Source organism: Manis pentadactyla, chromosome 10 (assembly GCF_030020395.1).
Source record: "Manis pentadactyla isolate mManPen7 chromosome 10, mManPen7.hap1, whole genome shotgun sequence".
Lineage (NCBI taxonomy): Eukaryota > Metazoa > Chordata > Mammalia > Pholidota > Manidae > Manis > Manis pentadactyla.
The window spans coordinates 46503389-46522025 of record NC_080028.1 but is presented as its reverse complement, the minus strand read 5'-3'; the positions used below and the strand labels follow the sequence as shown (position 1 = coordinate 46522025).

Below are 18637 nucleotides of genomic sequence, written 5' to 3'. Positions count from 1 at the left end.
CAGGTAATAGAAATGAATGTTATTAGAAAAATTTTATTCTATTTGGCATTTCCTTGAAATCAAATAATCACAATGACCAGGGGTTGGGAATACAATATAAATATTGACTTTATTTTATTAAAAGATTAGACACTCACATACATTAAAACTCTTTATACTATTAGAATTATGATACTAATGAAGAAGAAAAGGAGGAGGTGGAGGCAAAAGATAAAACAGATTTTTGTCTGCCATCACTATTCTCCAGATCCACTATTTTCTTTGTGTGGATTCACTTAATCCTGCTAACAACTTTATGATTATTACGCTTTTTTAGTGAGAACTATTTTTCGTTAGGTAGATTCAATACCTCCAAAAATTAAAAAAAATAGGTCAAGAACAGACAATGTAAAATAAACTGCATGAAACTATGATAAACTAGTGAGAGTTCAATTTTCTGGACAACCAATCTCTAATTGGAGCATCTAGAACTGACTTTAGGGTTTTGTGATAAGGGAAGAGAAATGACATCTGTTGATAATATTCTACACACTCTGCTTAAGGCAAATCATATGCAATATTTATTTACAAAGTCTTTTAGAAAATGAGCATTATTATTCCTAATTTAAAGGTGAATGAGCAGAAAGGAATTGAGTTTGAAAGTTCAGTACAGAGACTGTAACTTTCACATCCAGAATTTGAATCACTCTTCTTTAACCTCAAAACCCAGACTTTTATTCTCACATTGACTTTCATTTGTAACAATTTAGGAATAGAAGCTCATGTTAAATATTTGAATTGTTAAAGGACTTTCTAATGTGATTGATGCCTTCAGGCCTTATTTAAACTTATATCATGACAGACATTGGGGATATAGAGATGAAAAAGGATGAGGCCTGCTCTAATTTATCTCAGTCTAGTGGGAAATAAAAAGAAGCACATAATTAAAATTTAATTTGGTAAATACAACAAGTTAGGTCTTGGTAGCCTACAGACCAAGGAATGTTATCATGGACAAAGAAAATATCAGTTTTCCTGCTTTCTCTCCTCGAAGAATTATGTTCAATTTCACAATAATTGCTGAATGTTGATTCATTTTAGCCATAAAGTCACAAGCATATGATAAATCCTGTCTGCTTTCGCTGTCATCTTAGTTTTCAGTTTTATTTTCTTTCTCAGTTTTTATTTTGTTTGTTATAAAAATCACATTTCCTTTGCAAAAATGGCTACTGGGGAAAGGATTAGCATGGTCTCTAAAACTCTTTCTCTATCCCTGCCCTTAATAGGGAATCATCAAATGATCTACTCAGTTTGATCCATGTACTACCACCACATCTCAGATCTATTTGAAAGAATTTATGTCAATGAACACAATCTAAAGAAAACCCAGTCATAGTAATATATATTCGATACTCTAAGATTGTATCTTGTAAATAATTAAATAAGTCATTCTGTATACACTATTTCTTATCTTAATATATGTGGCTATTAACAGCTTCCTATAAGCAGAATAAGAATCTCACAGATATAATTTCTTCCTAATTCTTATGTGATTGTGAAAATTCATTCAGATATTATTATTAAAAATATTTTTAAAGAAACTAGGTTACAGACATAGGCTAAACATTTGGGTTAATAGGACATACTGTTTTAACCCTATAGGATTATGGGCAACAGATAAAAAAGTAGACATTTAGATACTGAATTTAGTTCTTATGAAAACGTATACCAATTTCTAGATCAATATAAAAGATGGGATTGCTCACATTTCCTATGATCCAGTAATAATTTCCAGTAAAAGTAATAAATAAAATTAAATGGTATTCTGAGCAAAGAGAATCATGATTGCAAATACACAGTAGTAAAAGTAAGAGAAGTGTAGGGGAATCATGTGGAAATAAACAGAAAATGACAAATAACAATTGCTTCCTTTTTATGCTTTCAAAGAAAGCTAATTTTATTAATTCAATTTATTATGCCCAGAAAAGTAATGCTATAAAACCAATACTTACCTTCCTCGTGTGAATATTATGTTTTAATGTAGGTTAAATGTTAATGTAGGTTCAAATGTTTCATAGGAAATGAATAATTTACATATGGCCAATGAATATCAGAACAGTGATTCAAATCATAGCAATGGCCCCCAAATAAGCCATTGTACCAATTCCTGCATGAAGGAAGAAATCTTGCAAAATAAACATACACAAGGGAATCGTAGAATTTCAGAATAAGAATGGGCTATTTAGATTATTTATTCTTTCACAAAAGTACTAAATGAGCCCATTCAGAATGCTAGGCTTGGCTTCTGGGGATTTCTTTCCAAAATAATGTATCCCAGAAAATTAACATTCAGAAGAATTATTCATTTGGAATTAGACTTAAATCCCTAAAGCTAACTACAGAAAGTCATTTTAACCAAAAAAATTCAAATTCCCCAAACCCTTCAATTGGTAATCTCAGATATAATATAAACTGCATGTTACTTTCTTCTCTATAGGCAAGACTATGGCATTTTTGGATTGGGCACTGACATTCATACCAACGTTGACCATAGCTATAGAATATGTGGTTGATAATTCATATTTCACTCATCGGTATTATGCAGTCATTCTCCATCAGTCTGCTTTGAGTCACAGTAAACCTTTGTATTCTTAAATAATCAAAGCTCTTTATTATTCATTATGCCCTACACCTCTATCTGATGTTAGGTCTCCTCTGCTTAAGTTCTTGAGCTCAAGCAACCTTCTTTGCTCCATGTATATAACTGGATCTGGATTGCTATTTTTTATAGTTATTTTGGATCACACGAGCCTTGGGAATGGTGCAGTATACTTACCAACGTGATGATTATATGGTAGAAATATCCACAATGTACTGGAATTTCATTGTTCTTTATATATTAATGGACTGAGCATTTCTCAAGAAAAGAGAACATTTTGTTCATTACTGCATACCAAAAGGCTTATTGTAGTAATCACTAAAATATTTATTAAATTAACAAATGAATGGAAGTCACAAAATGCCTACTTCCTATCTAAACTATTAATATCTCTTGCCTTAAATTCATCATTGTTCTTCTCTGACATATTGTGTGAATAAGTTTCTATGTCTGGGTTTTCTAGGACTTCCTGTGTTTCAGAACCATAGATAAACATAGCTGAAACCATGAGCAGTGCTAGCCACCTCTTAAGCTCCTTATTCAACAGGCAGAACTTCTATTTTCTTTTTAGATCTGCCTCTCTGGGTCTCCACTGTGGACATATTTAGGACAAACACTCTCCTGTAATCATTAAGTTACCAGATGAATTGCATAATTATACTCCCATAGATATCACACTTTTAATGTTTTTTTAACTTGAGATGTCATTTAGACAATATAGAAGTACCATGATGATAACATTATTATTAACTTAGGGATATTTTCTTGCTGTCACTCCACAGGTATCTGTGGCTTTCTTGAGGTGGATTTCATCAAGTCTGAGTAGTTGTTCACCTACTCCTTCATTTACTCTGTATAATCTCCAGAAGCACAAATCCATTGACCTATCTTGGACAAATTAGCTTAACTCTTAAAGAGTCAGTTTATTAATATGAAAATTGGGGAGAATAATAGGAATTCTCTCAGAGGTGGTTGTGAATATTTACTTAGACAAGGCTTAAGAAGAGCTTACAAACTTGTCTGGTACCTTCCAAGTGCTTAATAAACTATAACTATTACTATTATCTTAAACAATGCCAGTGTTAATTGAATGGCATATGGCCATCCACATACAACTTAGACAAAAATAATCCTGCTTTATGAATCACAATAGTGTCATTAAGACAACTGTCCATGTATAGTATTGGTACCCCCATCTGTAAGTTGATGATTATAATAATTTTTACTTAATTTATTGATGTCAATAATTTAGACTTCTTTTGGATATCACTATTCCAAAAACATTTTTTATTAATTTATCCATATTGCTGGTATGGATCATAGCAGATTCAGATGACCCTAAATCCTAAGGAATAGCACTAGATTCCTAAATTCCTCAAGAGCAGTTTTCATGAAGACTTAATTTTGTGAAAAGGCTTTGAGATCATTCTAGGAAGCTCATCCTAAAATCTGTCTTTAGCTCTCTTGATAATTCCTTAAGCCAATCATTACTTTATATTAAATAGATTTATGTTTAACTAGCTAGGGTGAATTCTGTTCTCTGCAACTACAATCGATATACAGAAAGCATATCCAGGTAACAGACTCACAAAACAATAAGAATCTGGGACCAATTTATTAACCTGGTTTTATCAGAAGTCAGCAATTATTCCAAATTAGACAATAAGACACTTGTAGTCTACATTTACACATTAACAAAGCAGAGGTCACCGAGAATTAAATACCTACTTTTTATTAGTGTATACAGAATTAATACTAAAAACAAGGTCAAATAAACTCAAATAAGGATACAATACTGTGCAGTGGGCTGGCTGCTTCCCAATGCATTAGACTGTTTAAAGAAATAAAATGTAGTTGTAACATTTCAGTAATCTCTTAACTGAAGAGATGACATAGCCAATATTAAATCCTGGTCCTATAGGTTCCTTAATGTAAGTTCATTTAATTTACAACCTCTCCACATGTCTAATGTGAATTTATTGAGTAAGACTGGGGATATAGAGAATTGAAATAAAGGCATCATGTGGATTCAGAGGACTCTGAGTACCTGAACTTGGAAGCACCACCTAAACTCTGTAACCATCAGAACCATCTGTCTTCCTCAGCTCCATGAAGTCAACCTTGCATCATTTAGAAACTATAATTCCTTCACATGAAGGAGTTAGCTCTAAATTTCTTGTTAAATTTGTGTACACATTTCTAGACTGTTCTCAGACCTATAACATGTTTCAGAATGTGGCATTATCCTAGAGATGGTAAACAGGTACAAAGTCAGAAGGAGAAGGCTTACATATTAAGTTTTACAAGTTTTAGCTAATTTATTTTCACATTAATATGGTGTTTTATGTTTGGATGAATTCTCATGGCTCATGTCTAGGGAAAAAGAAATAATTTCACACTGTGCTGAATTTATTGAAATAAGTGCATCTATCAGAAATTCTGGATTTACTATATCACCTTGAATGGATGGCAAAAATTCCACTGGATTCTTAAGTGATTAATAAATTGCCCACTGACAGACTCTAGGAGGATCTCAAGAAAAAATTTTTAAAGGTGTCATGTTGAAACGACTCAGGAGCCAATTGAAAGGACAGCCAGTGACTGAAGTTGGAGAATTTAAAAAACAAAATGAAGAATGTAGTATTTAATTATAACCCCCTAAATAATATTCAATAGTACATGCAGTATAAAAATAAATGATGGAAAAATTTAAGTGGAATAGGATTAACTTTCTTAGAGAAAAATGCCAATTAATAAATGCAGAAGAAGTGAAGGAAATACAAAACCACCATCTTAAAACAACAACAATTTCTACAGCAAGATCACTGTAGAATGGTAAAATTAGGAAATCTAGGGAGAATATGTTACAAGACATTTTATCTCAGAAGAAGGACTTAGGAAATTCTAAGGAGCATTGATTGCTTTGTTAAGTAGACAATAACATGAAAAAGTTGAGCCACACAAAGAAGAAAGGCTTTTATTAAAATGTTATACATGAATTTTACTCATTATTTATTCAGTTCCCTTCTTTTTTTAAGTTTTACTCATATTCATTTTATTAGTTTTCATTCTTCTTTCTTGATTTATAAAATGAAGGAAAATGCTAAGTATTAACATATTCATTTATTTTTTATTGTTCTTTAACTCCAGGAGGAAAATCATGGGGAAAATATCTCTAAATCCAAAATCAGTTAAAGAGAGAGATAAAGTTAAGAAACCCATTTATTTCTTATAAGCCTTCATCCCATGTCTCTCTTGACCAGTCTGCAGCAGAAGAGAGCTTCACCCAGCCTCTCTGGTCCAGATAAATCCTTGCATGCCCTTGTAATTATCTATTGATATGTAGATAGACTAATTCTTTTCACCCTTTGGAAACACCTATTGATATGCAGATGCATAAAAGACAGGCGAGAGATTCTGGAAATATTACAATTTTACCCACATGTGCATACTAGATAACCAACTGATATATATAACAACCTCTCGTATGAAAATATGACCTCAGGCCTAATTACCAATTAAACTTCAACTAAAATACCAACTGTAACTCCAGGGTAAAATCCCAGAGCAAAATACCTTTGAAATCAAAATCAGTACAAAGGAGAAATGAAGTGAGAAACCCATTTATTGCGTACAAGCAGTCCTCCACTTCTGCTCTCTTGTGTTTCTCATGACCTGGCTGCAGAAGACAGGGCCAAACCCAACCTCTCTGGTGGAGATATGCCCTGGCTGGACCTTGTAATTACCTATTGATATGGAGATAGGCTATTTCTCTCCACCCCTTGGAAACACCTATTGATATGGAGATGCACTAAAGCCAGGTGAGAGATTCTGGAAATATTGCAATTTTACAAAGTCCACCCCTCCAGAAAACTTGCTTCACAATCTGCTTGTTCCCCATCTTTTGCAATGACCCCTTTGTGAGAAAAAAAGAGCATTGTAACCAGACAAATAATATACAATAATAACTGCAATAAAATCATGATAATCCTCAAGCCAGAGGCTTCAGCTAGGTTCAAAGTCCTAAACAGATTAAGTCCATAGCTCTCTCATTCTACAGGCAGTCAATAATTGAAGAGGTAGAGAGTTCAGAACAATCATCACAAGGCAACTGCAGCCAGGGGGCACATCCAGGACACAAGGATTGTAGAAGAAAATGACCTTAAGGGTGATAAGATACATGTTTTAATGACACCAGCATAGGCAAATCTTGTCCAATCAGGTAGGATACATGCGAGAGACTGGTCCTGTGTTAAGACAGTGGCAGGAATGGGATCTCATCCTGGTCCAGAGTACCAGACTTTCAACCCTGTCCCTGTGGGAGTTACAGATGGGTCAATATACAGGGTTACAAAAGGTACATGTACTGGCCATAAAGATAAAACAAAACTTCCCTGTAAGATGCTCTTAACTAACAGACATTTTGGGTACACTACCATGATCTCTGGGGGCCACTCTGCTGTTACGCCAGGAATACACAGAAGGCCAGCTTCCAGACCTTTTCCCCAAGTGTCAGAAGGGCCAGCCATCACTGGTCTATGTGTCAAAATGTCCAGGGACATGTCCACTCAACAGTTTCCATGGTTTAACACAGTTGGGGTTAACAGCAGGATGTAGCTGTGCTGGACATATCCTGGCTTTAATAACTTCTCTTCGATTTGCACATAAAGTTGTATAGGAGAGGTAGCAAAGTGTGTTAGTATATCCACAGGGCTCAAAGCCCCTTTTTGGGGCTTCTTATTCAAATGCTGTAGCACCATGCATAAGTGGACTGACCAACCCCATAAACTATTGGTGTCTGACTTCAGGCCAGATTTCAACAAACCATTGTACTTCTCTATCATGCCTGCCTCAGTAGTGTTATATGGTACATGAAACGTACACTTTATTCCTAATTGCTGCACCCATTCTTGTAACTCAGGTACAGTAAAGTGGGTGCTTTGATCACTCTCAATCACTTAGCAGCAATAAAACAGCTGCACATGTTTTGTCCCAGTCCCACCTGATGCCCTTTTGTACCAACAAGTATAAAGGCTTCAGAATTTGTGCCAAGTGTGGGATAAACACTCTCCAGCAGCCCAAAAGACCCAAAAACTCCTGTAATCCTGACACAGTGGTAGGGGTAGAGAAAGCCTGGACCTTGTCTATGACTGCTTCTGGGATAACTTTAGTTTCACCTGACCAGACAACCCTTCACCAGAACTTCACAGAGAAATCAGGTCCTTGAACCTTAGTTCTGTTCACAGCCCATCCTTTCTCTTATAGATCTTGCAGCAGTGTAGGAACTGCCCCTTCTAAATCTGCAAGAGAATCAGATGTGAGCATGATATCGTCAAGTAATGATACAGTCACAATGTTTGTAGTTTCTATGTGTGGCCAAGTCCTGGTCTACAAGTCTGTGACAGACAGTGCAACTGTGGAGGTATCCCTGTGAAGGACAGTGAATGTCCACTGCCAGTCTTCCCCTATGAAGGCAAACTGTTCCTGACTTTCCTGTGCTATATAAATAGAGAAGAAAGCATTAGCAAGGTCCACAACATAATGATACATTCTTAGTTCATGACTGAGGCTGTCCATAAGTGCTACTATAGAGGGGACAACAGCATGCAAAGGTGGTGTGACATTATTCAATTCCCTGTAGTCCATGGTCATATGCCACAATCCATCTGGCTTTTTCACTGACCACACTGGGGAATCAAAGGGAGTATGAGTGGGCTCTATGATGCCAACCTTCTCCAACTCCTATAGAGTTTCTCCAATTTCCTTGTACCCACCCCCAGGCAATTTATATTGCTTAGAATTTGTTATCCGCTGAGGTACAGGAAGAGCTACAGGGAGGTATTTGGCATGTCCCCTCAGAACTGCCTTTATGACATGTACCCTCAGTCTGAACTCACCTGCTGTGGTCTGTAACCACAGTCCTTGCAGATTATCTACACCCAAAATATATTCAGGGATGAGAGAAATGTACACAGTATTCTCTTTTGGGGGTAAACATCCTATCCCCAATAGGATTTGGGCTTTTTTCACTCTAATTTACTTACCCCCATAACCATCAAGGTCCCAGGAAAACGCTCAGGGTTCCCATAAATCAGAGCATTCAGCTCCTGTTTCCACCAGTGGCAGGACATATTGTACATTACAGGGGATCAATGAATTTTTAATTCCTATGTGGTTTCTGGTCCCCACCACATCTCCCAAGGTGGGGACTTTACCCTCCCCCATTCAAACCACAACACCCAATCGTGATCCTGTGGGGATGAGCACCCAGGAAGAGCCTGAGTACTGTCCCCCAGAAAGTCTTGCAAGGACACAAGGAGGGCATGGGACTTTGTCTCTGGCTTTCATGTCTTGGACCTCAGTAGCTGGAATTTCTGCTTTGGCTTTAATTGTTGCCGCAGTTCTAACAAGATCCTACTGGACTACCCATCAAGTTTTTCTTTCACTACGCCTGCCTTTATCAAATCAAATCACATCTGGGTCCTCGAGACCTTCAAGGGGCTCTTTGTACCTCTCCTTTCAGTCATAGCCCATACTTCATTCCATGTTCTTATTTCAACCTCCCCCAGATCTGCTAAAGTAAGAATAGCCTCACTTATTGGTTGCCCTATGTGGGTGGCAAAAATAGTCACTAGGGACCCACAGAGAGATGGGGGAGCTGTATGGAGAACCAGGTTTCTCATTCCTACAGTGAACAACTCCTCACTGGGACCTTGGGGGTCCATATCATTGATGATATTTTTTATGCCCAGTCCTGCAACACCTGCTGGAGCTCTGCATACATTACCCAGTAGTGGATAAGTATGGTAAATCTCCCTGATTAGGCCAACCTGCCTTGATGGCTGCTTTCAGCAAATCCAGAAGTGCCTGATTCCCTGAGTTTTGATGGGCACTTTGCAATTGCTGCCAGAGGGAAGGGTGAGTTGTTGGAGAAGACAGACTACCCATTTCAGAACCTGATATAACAATATTTTCCACCCCCATAACCCAGAGACACAAAAGCCATGTAAGTAGAAGTTCCAATGACTTGTTCCAATGCTCAAGTTCACCAGCTCATCCTGCGTATAGGGGCAGAGCACAGAGTGGTCCACAAACTGGGGAGGGGGCAGCTTCTCCCTCTGGAGAGCCCTCAGTTGTTGCATTTTTATTTTCTTAATTACAACCAGGTGGGCCTTTAATACAGGAGATGCTGGTGCCTTGGGCAGTGGCCTCAGTAACAGATTAGCCCTTGGCCTCATCCCCTCACCCTCTCCCAACATCTCCTCTACCATCTCCAGGGATGAAGGCATTGCTCTTTCCTTCCTCCCCACCCCCACCACACAGCCTCCTGCAACGCGGATTCTCTGGCTGCCTCTTCCCTCCCTGCTGCTAATATATCTTCCAGGAGCACAACCTGTCTTCTCAGTAATTTTCTCTTTCTTAAGGGCATCCCATGGTCATCATCCAGCTCCTCCAAGTGGTGCTGAAGGGTGTCTTTCTCCTGCTGAAGTGTCCCTCTCTCCTCCATAACCCTTTCCACTATCTTGAGGAGAGGGCATCCCACAATCCCTGCTGCTATATGGCTACTCAAGGCCTCCAAACAATCTTCTATTTTTTCAATTGAAACTGTGACAATGACATGGCAAACAGGGAAAGCTCCAGCTGCTCCTTATAATTGTATAAATGTATAAATAGAGATCCTTTTTATACATTTGATTCTGTTTTTATACATTTTATACATATAGATTCTGTTGCTGTTACCTTTGCATGAAAGTCAGCTAGGGCATCTCCCTGACACTCAGGTTCAATTCTTTTATTTTAAGACTCAGTTTTGATGGCAACAATTTTAGAAGGTAAGAGAATAATTGCAAGTGATAACATTTATACCAAGACCTATTAGATTTTTTGGAATTATACATAATTTCTAGAACAGTTATATACCTATACAAATATAACATACAGAAGGCTTTTCACCTCTTCTGTCTGAACCCTTTGAACACCTGTAGCTGGACTTCATTTAATGGCCACATTGAATGGGTTATCAGTAGGTTCTTGTTACTGTATGTTTTCTGGAGGAGCTGGAGCTTTTCCTGTTTGTCATGCCATTGTCACATGTGTGGCTAAGACACTGATAGAGAAATTTATATCAGCCTAGGGAACCCCTTCTGTGCCATATAGAGATAGGGGAACTAGTTTTACTGGACAAATTATACAGCAAGGATGCGCCATCTTGCCAATATTACATTTCATTAATCCTCTGGATTAGTAAAATGTATAAATGGAATTATAAACACTCAGCCAAATTTATGGAAGAGTTAAAATTCCTTGATCAAAAGTCTTACTTACAGTTCTTTTGAAACTGAGATCCACTCCCTTTGGAAAATGTAAGATTTCCTCTTCTGAAATCATAACAGGAAGACCTATGCATCTTTCCCAGTGGCCTTAGACTCTTTAGTTATAAAAGGAGGAATCCTTATTTATAGCTAAGAGCTTATTAAGGCTGTTAATGAAAATCAATATTTAGTAAAACAATTTTTACAGTAACAAGGAGAATATCTTTCCATTGCCCAAAATCCAACCTGGAGATTTTGTTTACTGAAAAAGACATCTCCACAGAAGTTCTTTACAATCCCACTGGAAAGATCTGTTGCCAGTACTTCTTATGAATTTATGTGAAGCTAAAATCCTGGGAATTAACTCCTGGATCCATGTTTCCTACTTATAAAAAGGCTAATCCAGCAGAATGGTCCAGCACTCCCATCTGCTATCTCAAACTCCACCTGACTCTGGAGAGAAGCTGCTTACATCTCAACGCCGGCTGCTTCTACCAGAGTGAAGACAGGCCTGTTTGTCCTGAAAGACTCAAAATCTCCCTAAACTATATTCCTTCTCTTTTATTCCCTTCTGTAATTATTAACACTAAAGATGGACAATCAGGCTATAGAAATCTAAAGCCCAAGCACAATTGTAAAATTTTTAAATTTTTCTTTAATTCCACTGCTGCTATTACAAAATAAGGGCTCTGAGTGTTCCAACCCTGCTTTAGGGGAGATTCTAAAATGATGTTTCAGGTCACGGAGCACATGGCTTAAAATTATCTTTCAGATTATGTTTGTTGCCCCACTTTAATTTTGTTAACTGTTATTGCATTTAAACTTTATACTTGTTTCTCCCAGTTATGTAAGGCTAGAAACCAAACCTCAGCCAAAATAATATTTGCTCAATAGATTGAATTAGCCACCTACATCTTTCCCAAAGAAGATGCTTTTTAAGGAAAGGAAACTAAAGATACCTGATGAAAGTTGATTGATAATTCTCTCTCTCTCTCTCTCTCTCTCTCTCTCTCTCTCTCTCTCTCTCTCTCTCTCTGTGTGTCACCCTCTTGTTGACCATAATTGGCCTGAGACATCTCATCTCAACCACTGTACCTTTAAATTTCCCTTTTCCATGGGACATGAATTCCTAGGAATGAGTCTTCCTAGTAACATGGGACAATGGCCTGAACATAAAAGGGCCGTCTTAAACATGTTAAAATTCGTAACAGGCATTCATCAGTGATTTCTATGAAATACTTCGGTGAGATGGGGAAAATGACAAGGGAAAAATTCTGAAATGACTTAAATTATGTGACATTAAGTGGCAAAGAATGAGGGAGAGAGACAAGGGGATGTTCTCAGTCAATAGCCATAGGCTGAAGCTAACTAGGAACTCCATTCTCCTGGATGAAGTCACTTCAACAGTCATTTTGAAGGTTCCCAGGGCTGCTGTCTTCCTCTCGTGCATGACCAGTGTCTGACCATCATCAACAATAGTCTATGAGCCTTCTCTACAGACTAACCGCCTGTCCCCAGACTTTACCCACTTCAAGTTAGTCCACCTTCCTTATCTGTAGCCAATGTGAATTTAAACAACTTTCCTTCCTTAAGAACCATCATAAATGTGCTCTGTTCCTTGAGTCCAATGGACAATTATTTCTTTTTAACTGGCCTAGCTGCTGGTGAAGCAGAAACTGTCCCAGGACTTAGTCCTTATCTGGCTAGCATCTGTGAAAGATCAATAAACCCTTTTATTTCAGACATCTCTTGGCCTCCTGACTTTTTGATTTGTCAGTGCTGTGGAAAATAAAATGATTCAGGAAAGTGGATATTGGACATGAGAAAGGGAATCTGAGATTTCAAAAATAATGTAGAATTCCCACACTTTTCTGTAAGAGGTACAAGATAGCAAAGGGTTGTTTTTATTATCTCTGTATTCTCGGAAACTAAGCTTGAGCCCAATACATAATAAATGTCCAAAAAGTAATTATTGAATGAATAACTTGTAGTGATTCTAGTCATGATGTCACCATTCAATGGGAAATATGTAAAATCTTAAGAACAAACCTGCCATGTCTTATGGTGTAGAAAAACGGAGACCTCAGCCTTGCTCTAAAACATCACAATGACTTATTAATAATTTCCCTAAGATTAGAGAAAAACCCATTTGTTCACAGTTTAGTCTGTTGCCACTTAGAAATTGCTAATCTCTATTAGTCCATTACTTAGTTTGTGGTCCTTGTGAAGTTATGGATTATTACACAAATTCAAATCCTTCTGCATATTTTTTTCTGCTCTGAAAAAAAACTTCAGGCCACCATCACCTAAATATTCTATTCTAAACTGTGTACTAATTTGGACAATTGGTTAATGCTTGGTGCCTTGAGAACACCCATCTCCTTGGTGCCTTTTGTTTATTTATTCATCTAATCCCCCTGAGTCCATTGTAAATGAAACAGATAAAATTATGGCTAAACCGAATAGCTTTACTTCTGCACAAAAGATCATACCATCTTGCCCATCAAACTTGGAAAGATATACCTTAGCCTTCATTTCAACTATAACTTCCTTCACTTCAAGTATCAAGATAAACCTCTTTAAGTGGCAATTGGTAGGAGACCTGAGAGACATCATATCCTTAGAGAAATTTGGATTCATGTATAGAAATGGGTTGATGTATGTCTTATTTTGTAAAATTGTGGAGGAGCTTTTGGAATTATTCTTTACTATCAATAATTTGAACATTTGGTTATGAATATAAGATCAGGAGAAACAGATTGCAAAGAGTTTTGAAGTCTGAAACACTATGTTTAAACAAATTAAAGTCATCAGACATGATGTTGACTTAACCAACCATGTTTATCATAAAAGTAAGTATGTCTTTAATAGTTTCTTTCAGGAATATACTTTTTGTTTTAATAGTGTATATGTATGCTGATATCAATTAGAAACAGCACTGTGTATAAATAAAATAAAACCACACAATTTATGTGAAATACATAAATGAAGAAAAAATTTTAAATTACTACAATGTAATAGTTTCATATATTTTTGTTCATTATAACAGATATTTGTGATTGATAGGACTACATGGTTGTGTTATCATCTAGATATCTTTTAATAATCATTTTAACATAATCAATATTAAGACACTGCAGTCATTTTTAAAAGATTTAAAACAATTTATATGATATAACACTAAGCAGATATACTGTAGACTTTAATTTTGCACACTGTGAATTTTATATATAGTGAAGGTTAGCACCCATGATATAAAAGAAAAACCAAACAACAAAAATAAGAGCACATCTTATGATCACAAACAGAGAGGACAGATGACAGGAAGAAGGAATATATCCCTCCTGCAATTCTGTAGGTAAAAAAATTAGTAAATTCATTAATATATTTCCTGAGAAAATATTATTCCTTTTAGAATCTCTGGAACCCCTGAAGGATATAGAAAACAAATGAGACATTCCAAACTTAGGCAGGCTGCCTGGACACTTAGGTATTTTTTTAAATGATCTTACATGACAGCACATCTAAAGCCTTTATGGGAAATTATAACTTTAAACAGGAAAAACAATAAAACGAATCCTGAATAACATCTGGCATTATATTACAAGCCAAATACGATGAAAAAAAGAGAAAAGAAACAGTATTTGCCTTCTCACACCTTATCGAGGATGTTGAACTCTTCCCTTTCATCTCCCTCAAGAAAAGAATAGGCAATATTGTGGAGAAGTGCTAAACGAATTTAGAAATTAGTAAAAACACTTGCACTTTTGCAAAAATAAAACTAGGACTTAAGTAAAAGCACTGCTTTATGTATCAGAGCGGACTCATATAATATATTTAATTTTTTGGCAGTAAATAAAATATATTCAAGAAGAATATGCTTACAATCCTAGAAGAGCCCATTCCATCAGACTAGCAATTAAAGTTGCATGTCTTGCAGTGCAGACATTGGGATTAAATCAGGGTTACACTCCCATCCATTAAATACATCTGTGCTATTGCCAGGGCCACATAACTCTACCAGATAGGTAACTGAGTCATCTCTGAAAACTGTAAAAGCTTCAATGGAGAAGGAGAAATAAATATTGATTCAAAATAGAAAAATTTTGTGTCTATGAAGAAGAAAACAAAAGTATCTTAAACGAGTATTGCAGAATGGTGGCAGTAAACCTTCAGGGTTTTCTTTGAGGAGGTTTTAACCTTTCTATTTTCTTCTTGTTTTTAGGATATATCAAGACGTTCAGGTGACAGAGATTTATACTGAGATATGTGAGATACAATGAAGGATATATAGGAATAATGAATTAATACATGTTATAATAAATAAGTTTTGAAAAATATTTTGTTTCTATGAACTATAAAATCATTTTTCTCTAAAAGCAAAAGGTAACAATATCCTTTTAATACATGTGTGGGTATATGTGTTGTATTTGAGTTTCTTTGCCAGTGTCATAGCTTTCTTATTTCTTCATCTATTTTACAGCTAAAACAAAGAATACTGTTATAAAGAAGGAGAATAATGAGAAATTACACAACAGTAACAGATTTTATTCTTCTTGGACTGACAAATGACCCACAGTGGCAGGTTGTACTTTTCATATTTCTTCTTGTTACCTACATGCTAAGTGTGACTGGGAACCTGATCATTATCACCCTCACCCTTTCTGATGCCCATCTGCAGACTCCAATGTATTTCTTCCTTCGAAACTTCTCATTCCTAGAAATATCGTTCACATCTGTCTGCATTCCCAGATTCCTTGTCACTATCACAACAGGAGACAGAACCATTTCCTTTAGCGGTTGTGTGGCTCAGCTGTTTTTCTTCATTTTATTGGGGGTGACAGAATTTTACCTTCTAGCTGCCATGTCCTATGACCGTTATGTGGCCATCTGCAAACCTCTGCGTTACAGGACCATCATGAGCAGCAGAGTCTGTCTTCTTCTTGTCTTTAGTTCATGGCTTGCAGGATTCCTGATCATCTTTCCTCCAATAGTCCTGCTGCTGCAGTTGGATTTTTGTGCCTCCAATGTAATCGATCACTTTATCTGTGACTCTTCTCCAATTCTGCAGCTTTCTTGCACAAACACTCGCTTTCTAGAACTCATGGCATTTTTTTTAGCTGTGGTGACACTTATGGTCACATTAACACTAATAATTCTCTCTTACACATATATTGTCTGGACAGTTCTGAGAATTCCTTCCTCGAGTCAAAGGAAAAAAGCCTTTTCCACTTGTTCCTCCCACATGATAGTCGTCTCCCTCTCTTACGGCAGCTGCATCTTCATGTACATTAAGCCTTCAGCAAGGGAAAGAGTGACTTTAAGCAAAGGAGTAGCTGTGCTCAATACCTCAGTGGCTCCTCTCTTAAATCCTTTCATATATACACTGAGAAATCAGCAAGTGAAGCTAGCCTTTAAGAACATGGTCCAGAGAATGACCTTTCCTTCAAATAAATGAATGTGATTTTGTGAAAAGCATACAACTTGGAAAGCAAAGCTGAATGCAAATTCTCTTTCTTTAAAAAAACTCTTCAAATGCGAATTTCATTCTTTCAGCTAGACATATTTGTATATTATCAGTGCCTCCTTTTCTTATTAACCTAAAAGCTGGGTCCTAACAATTTTAGGTATATGGGAACAAGTCAATCTTCACTCGTGTAACTAAATTTAAATGTCAATAATCTCCAACGTTTCTCATATCCAAGCAAGGCAGATTATGAATTCATACAAAAAAAATAGAAGTTGCCCTAAGAAGCTTACTAAAAAACATGTACAAATATAAAATTTATTTTCTGTGAAATAAACAAAAATACATGTGTTAATATCTCTAAAATTTCTTCTATATCATCAAGAAAACATGTTATAAAATTAAAAACATTGTTTAAAAGTCTCTTTAAATTTGTTAATAAAATTTATTTAAACATGTTGAAAAATTACCTAGAAATTTAAGATAAAATGTGCTATGCTCCCGTTGTCCTGTACATGAAAATACTCAGAAAGAAGTGAGCCAAATGAATAGATAATTAGAATAGAAAAGGAAGGCATCCATAATTTTGTACCTTCCATGACATTTCTGCCTAGACCTTTTCCAGGCTGCCTGCGCTTAGTTAAATTCCTCTAAGGCTGGAGTAAACATTATAATAATTTTCTAAGACATTCTACTTATTTGTGTTTCTGTAAAAAAAACACATTTTTCTTTTATCTAGAAGCAACTTTGTGATTCAGGATTGGTGGTGCATTTTCCAGTTCTCTAGAACTGTGTTTTATATGATCATTTGTTTTCATAAATATTCAGTTCTTTTTTAAATCTCTAATTCATGTGACATTAAGGGAAATCTTTAAATGTAGTCCTTTAAAAATGCCATCTTAAATCCCTCAAAGTGAAATCAATAGAGTTCAATTTATGAAGAGAGACGTAAGAATTGGGGTAAAGGAAGGGGAGGAAGAACCTGAAGAATACAGAAAGAAGATCAATTTTTTTCTGTGAATAAGGGTTTTCGTTGACTACCTAACTGAATTTAATTACCACTTGAAATAACATTCACAGAATATTAGACACAGCATGGTCTCGTTTCCCCCTTTACATGTCAAACATACTATTTGGAAAAGCTCCATATGAAAGAATTACTATTAGAGATTGTATGTGTTAGGAACTATAGGAATAAAATTTATAGTATATTCAGCTGCTTAACTTTTCCTCCCTTTATTTTATTCTGCAGAGTATAAGAAAGCATTAAAGATGTTATCCTAAGAAATTCATGGATTACATAGTGAGTGATCTCATGATTTGCAGAGTTTAATGAGGGCTGAGTACTGAGCTGAGAGCAATGTGCAGTATGAATGAGGCAGAATTTCCTATCATTAACTGTGTCACTAGAACCCCCAAATCTAATGGACTGTATTTTTATTGAACAAATGAATAATGAATAGATGAATGAAAGCCTGGAAGGCTGCTGGCTCTGGCAACAACAAAAATAGACCATTTTTAGTACCATCTCTTCTTTTCAGTGGCCTCTGGTGTGCAACTAACTGCTATATGCCCAGTTTTTATTTTCCAGGACAGGTAGATCCACAAGTGTATTAATGTCTTCTATGGTTTCACCTGGCATTCTGCTTCTACATTCTTCAATATCTAACAATAGACTGAAGCAAACAATCTACCTAGACAAATTTCAAAACGTATAACACCATTCCTACTATTAACAAATAATATCAACTAATAAAGGAAGGGAAAAAGAAGAAAATATTAAAACATTAGAAATAAAGTCCTCAGGGGATCCTAGACACAGACTTAACTAGTTATACACACATGCATATATACATCTATATATACAAACCTATTTAAATATACACATAATATATGTAAATCCACATCTGTGTGTATGTATATAAGAATTCCAAACATATTAACTTTGAACTAAATTATTATGTAAAGATTTGGGATCATCATTGATAGAATCCGGACCTGAGTACTGCCTTTTGAATAAGCCCACCCACCCTCTCAGAGAGACCTAGGTTTCGTCTGACTAAGGCTACAAGCATTCTCCAAAGGGCATGTTAGCAAGCCATGAGCCCACCTTTCCCCTGACTCCTCCTCTCAAAAGGCCCGCCAAAAAACCTGGCCATAAAAACCCTCTAGGACTCTTAGAGTAGAGACCCCTTTTCCTTTGTGCTGTTGGTCAGAAAA

At 36.2% G+C, this 18637-nt stretch overlaps 1 protein-coding gene across 1 annotated transcript; it reads left to right on the top strand.

The window, feature by feature from the left end:
* The first annotated feature begins 15469 nt into the window (after nucleotides 1–15469).
* LOC130685131 (olfactory receptor 6C75-like) lies at nucleotides 15470–16408 on the top strand. The gene has a single exon (XM_057508309.1). The coding sequence runs from the start codon at nucleotides 15470–15472 to the stop codon at nucleotides 16406–16408; it is 939 nt and encodes a 312-aa protein (XP_057364292.1).
* Nucleotides 16409–18637: the final 2229 nt, after the last annotated feature.

Excerpts from the sequence above, each read along its gene's own strand:
- LOC130685131 (XM_057508309.1), top strand. The coding sequence starts at position 15,470 with ATGAGAAATTACACAACAGTAACAGATTTTATTCTTCTTGGACTGACA.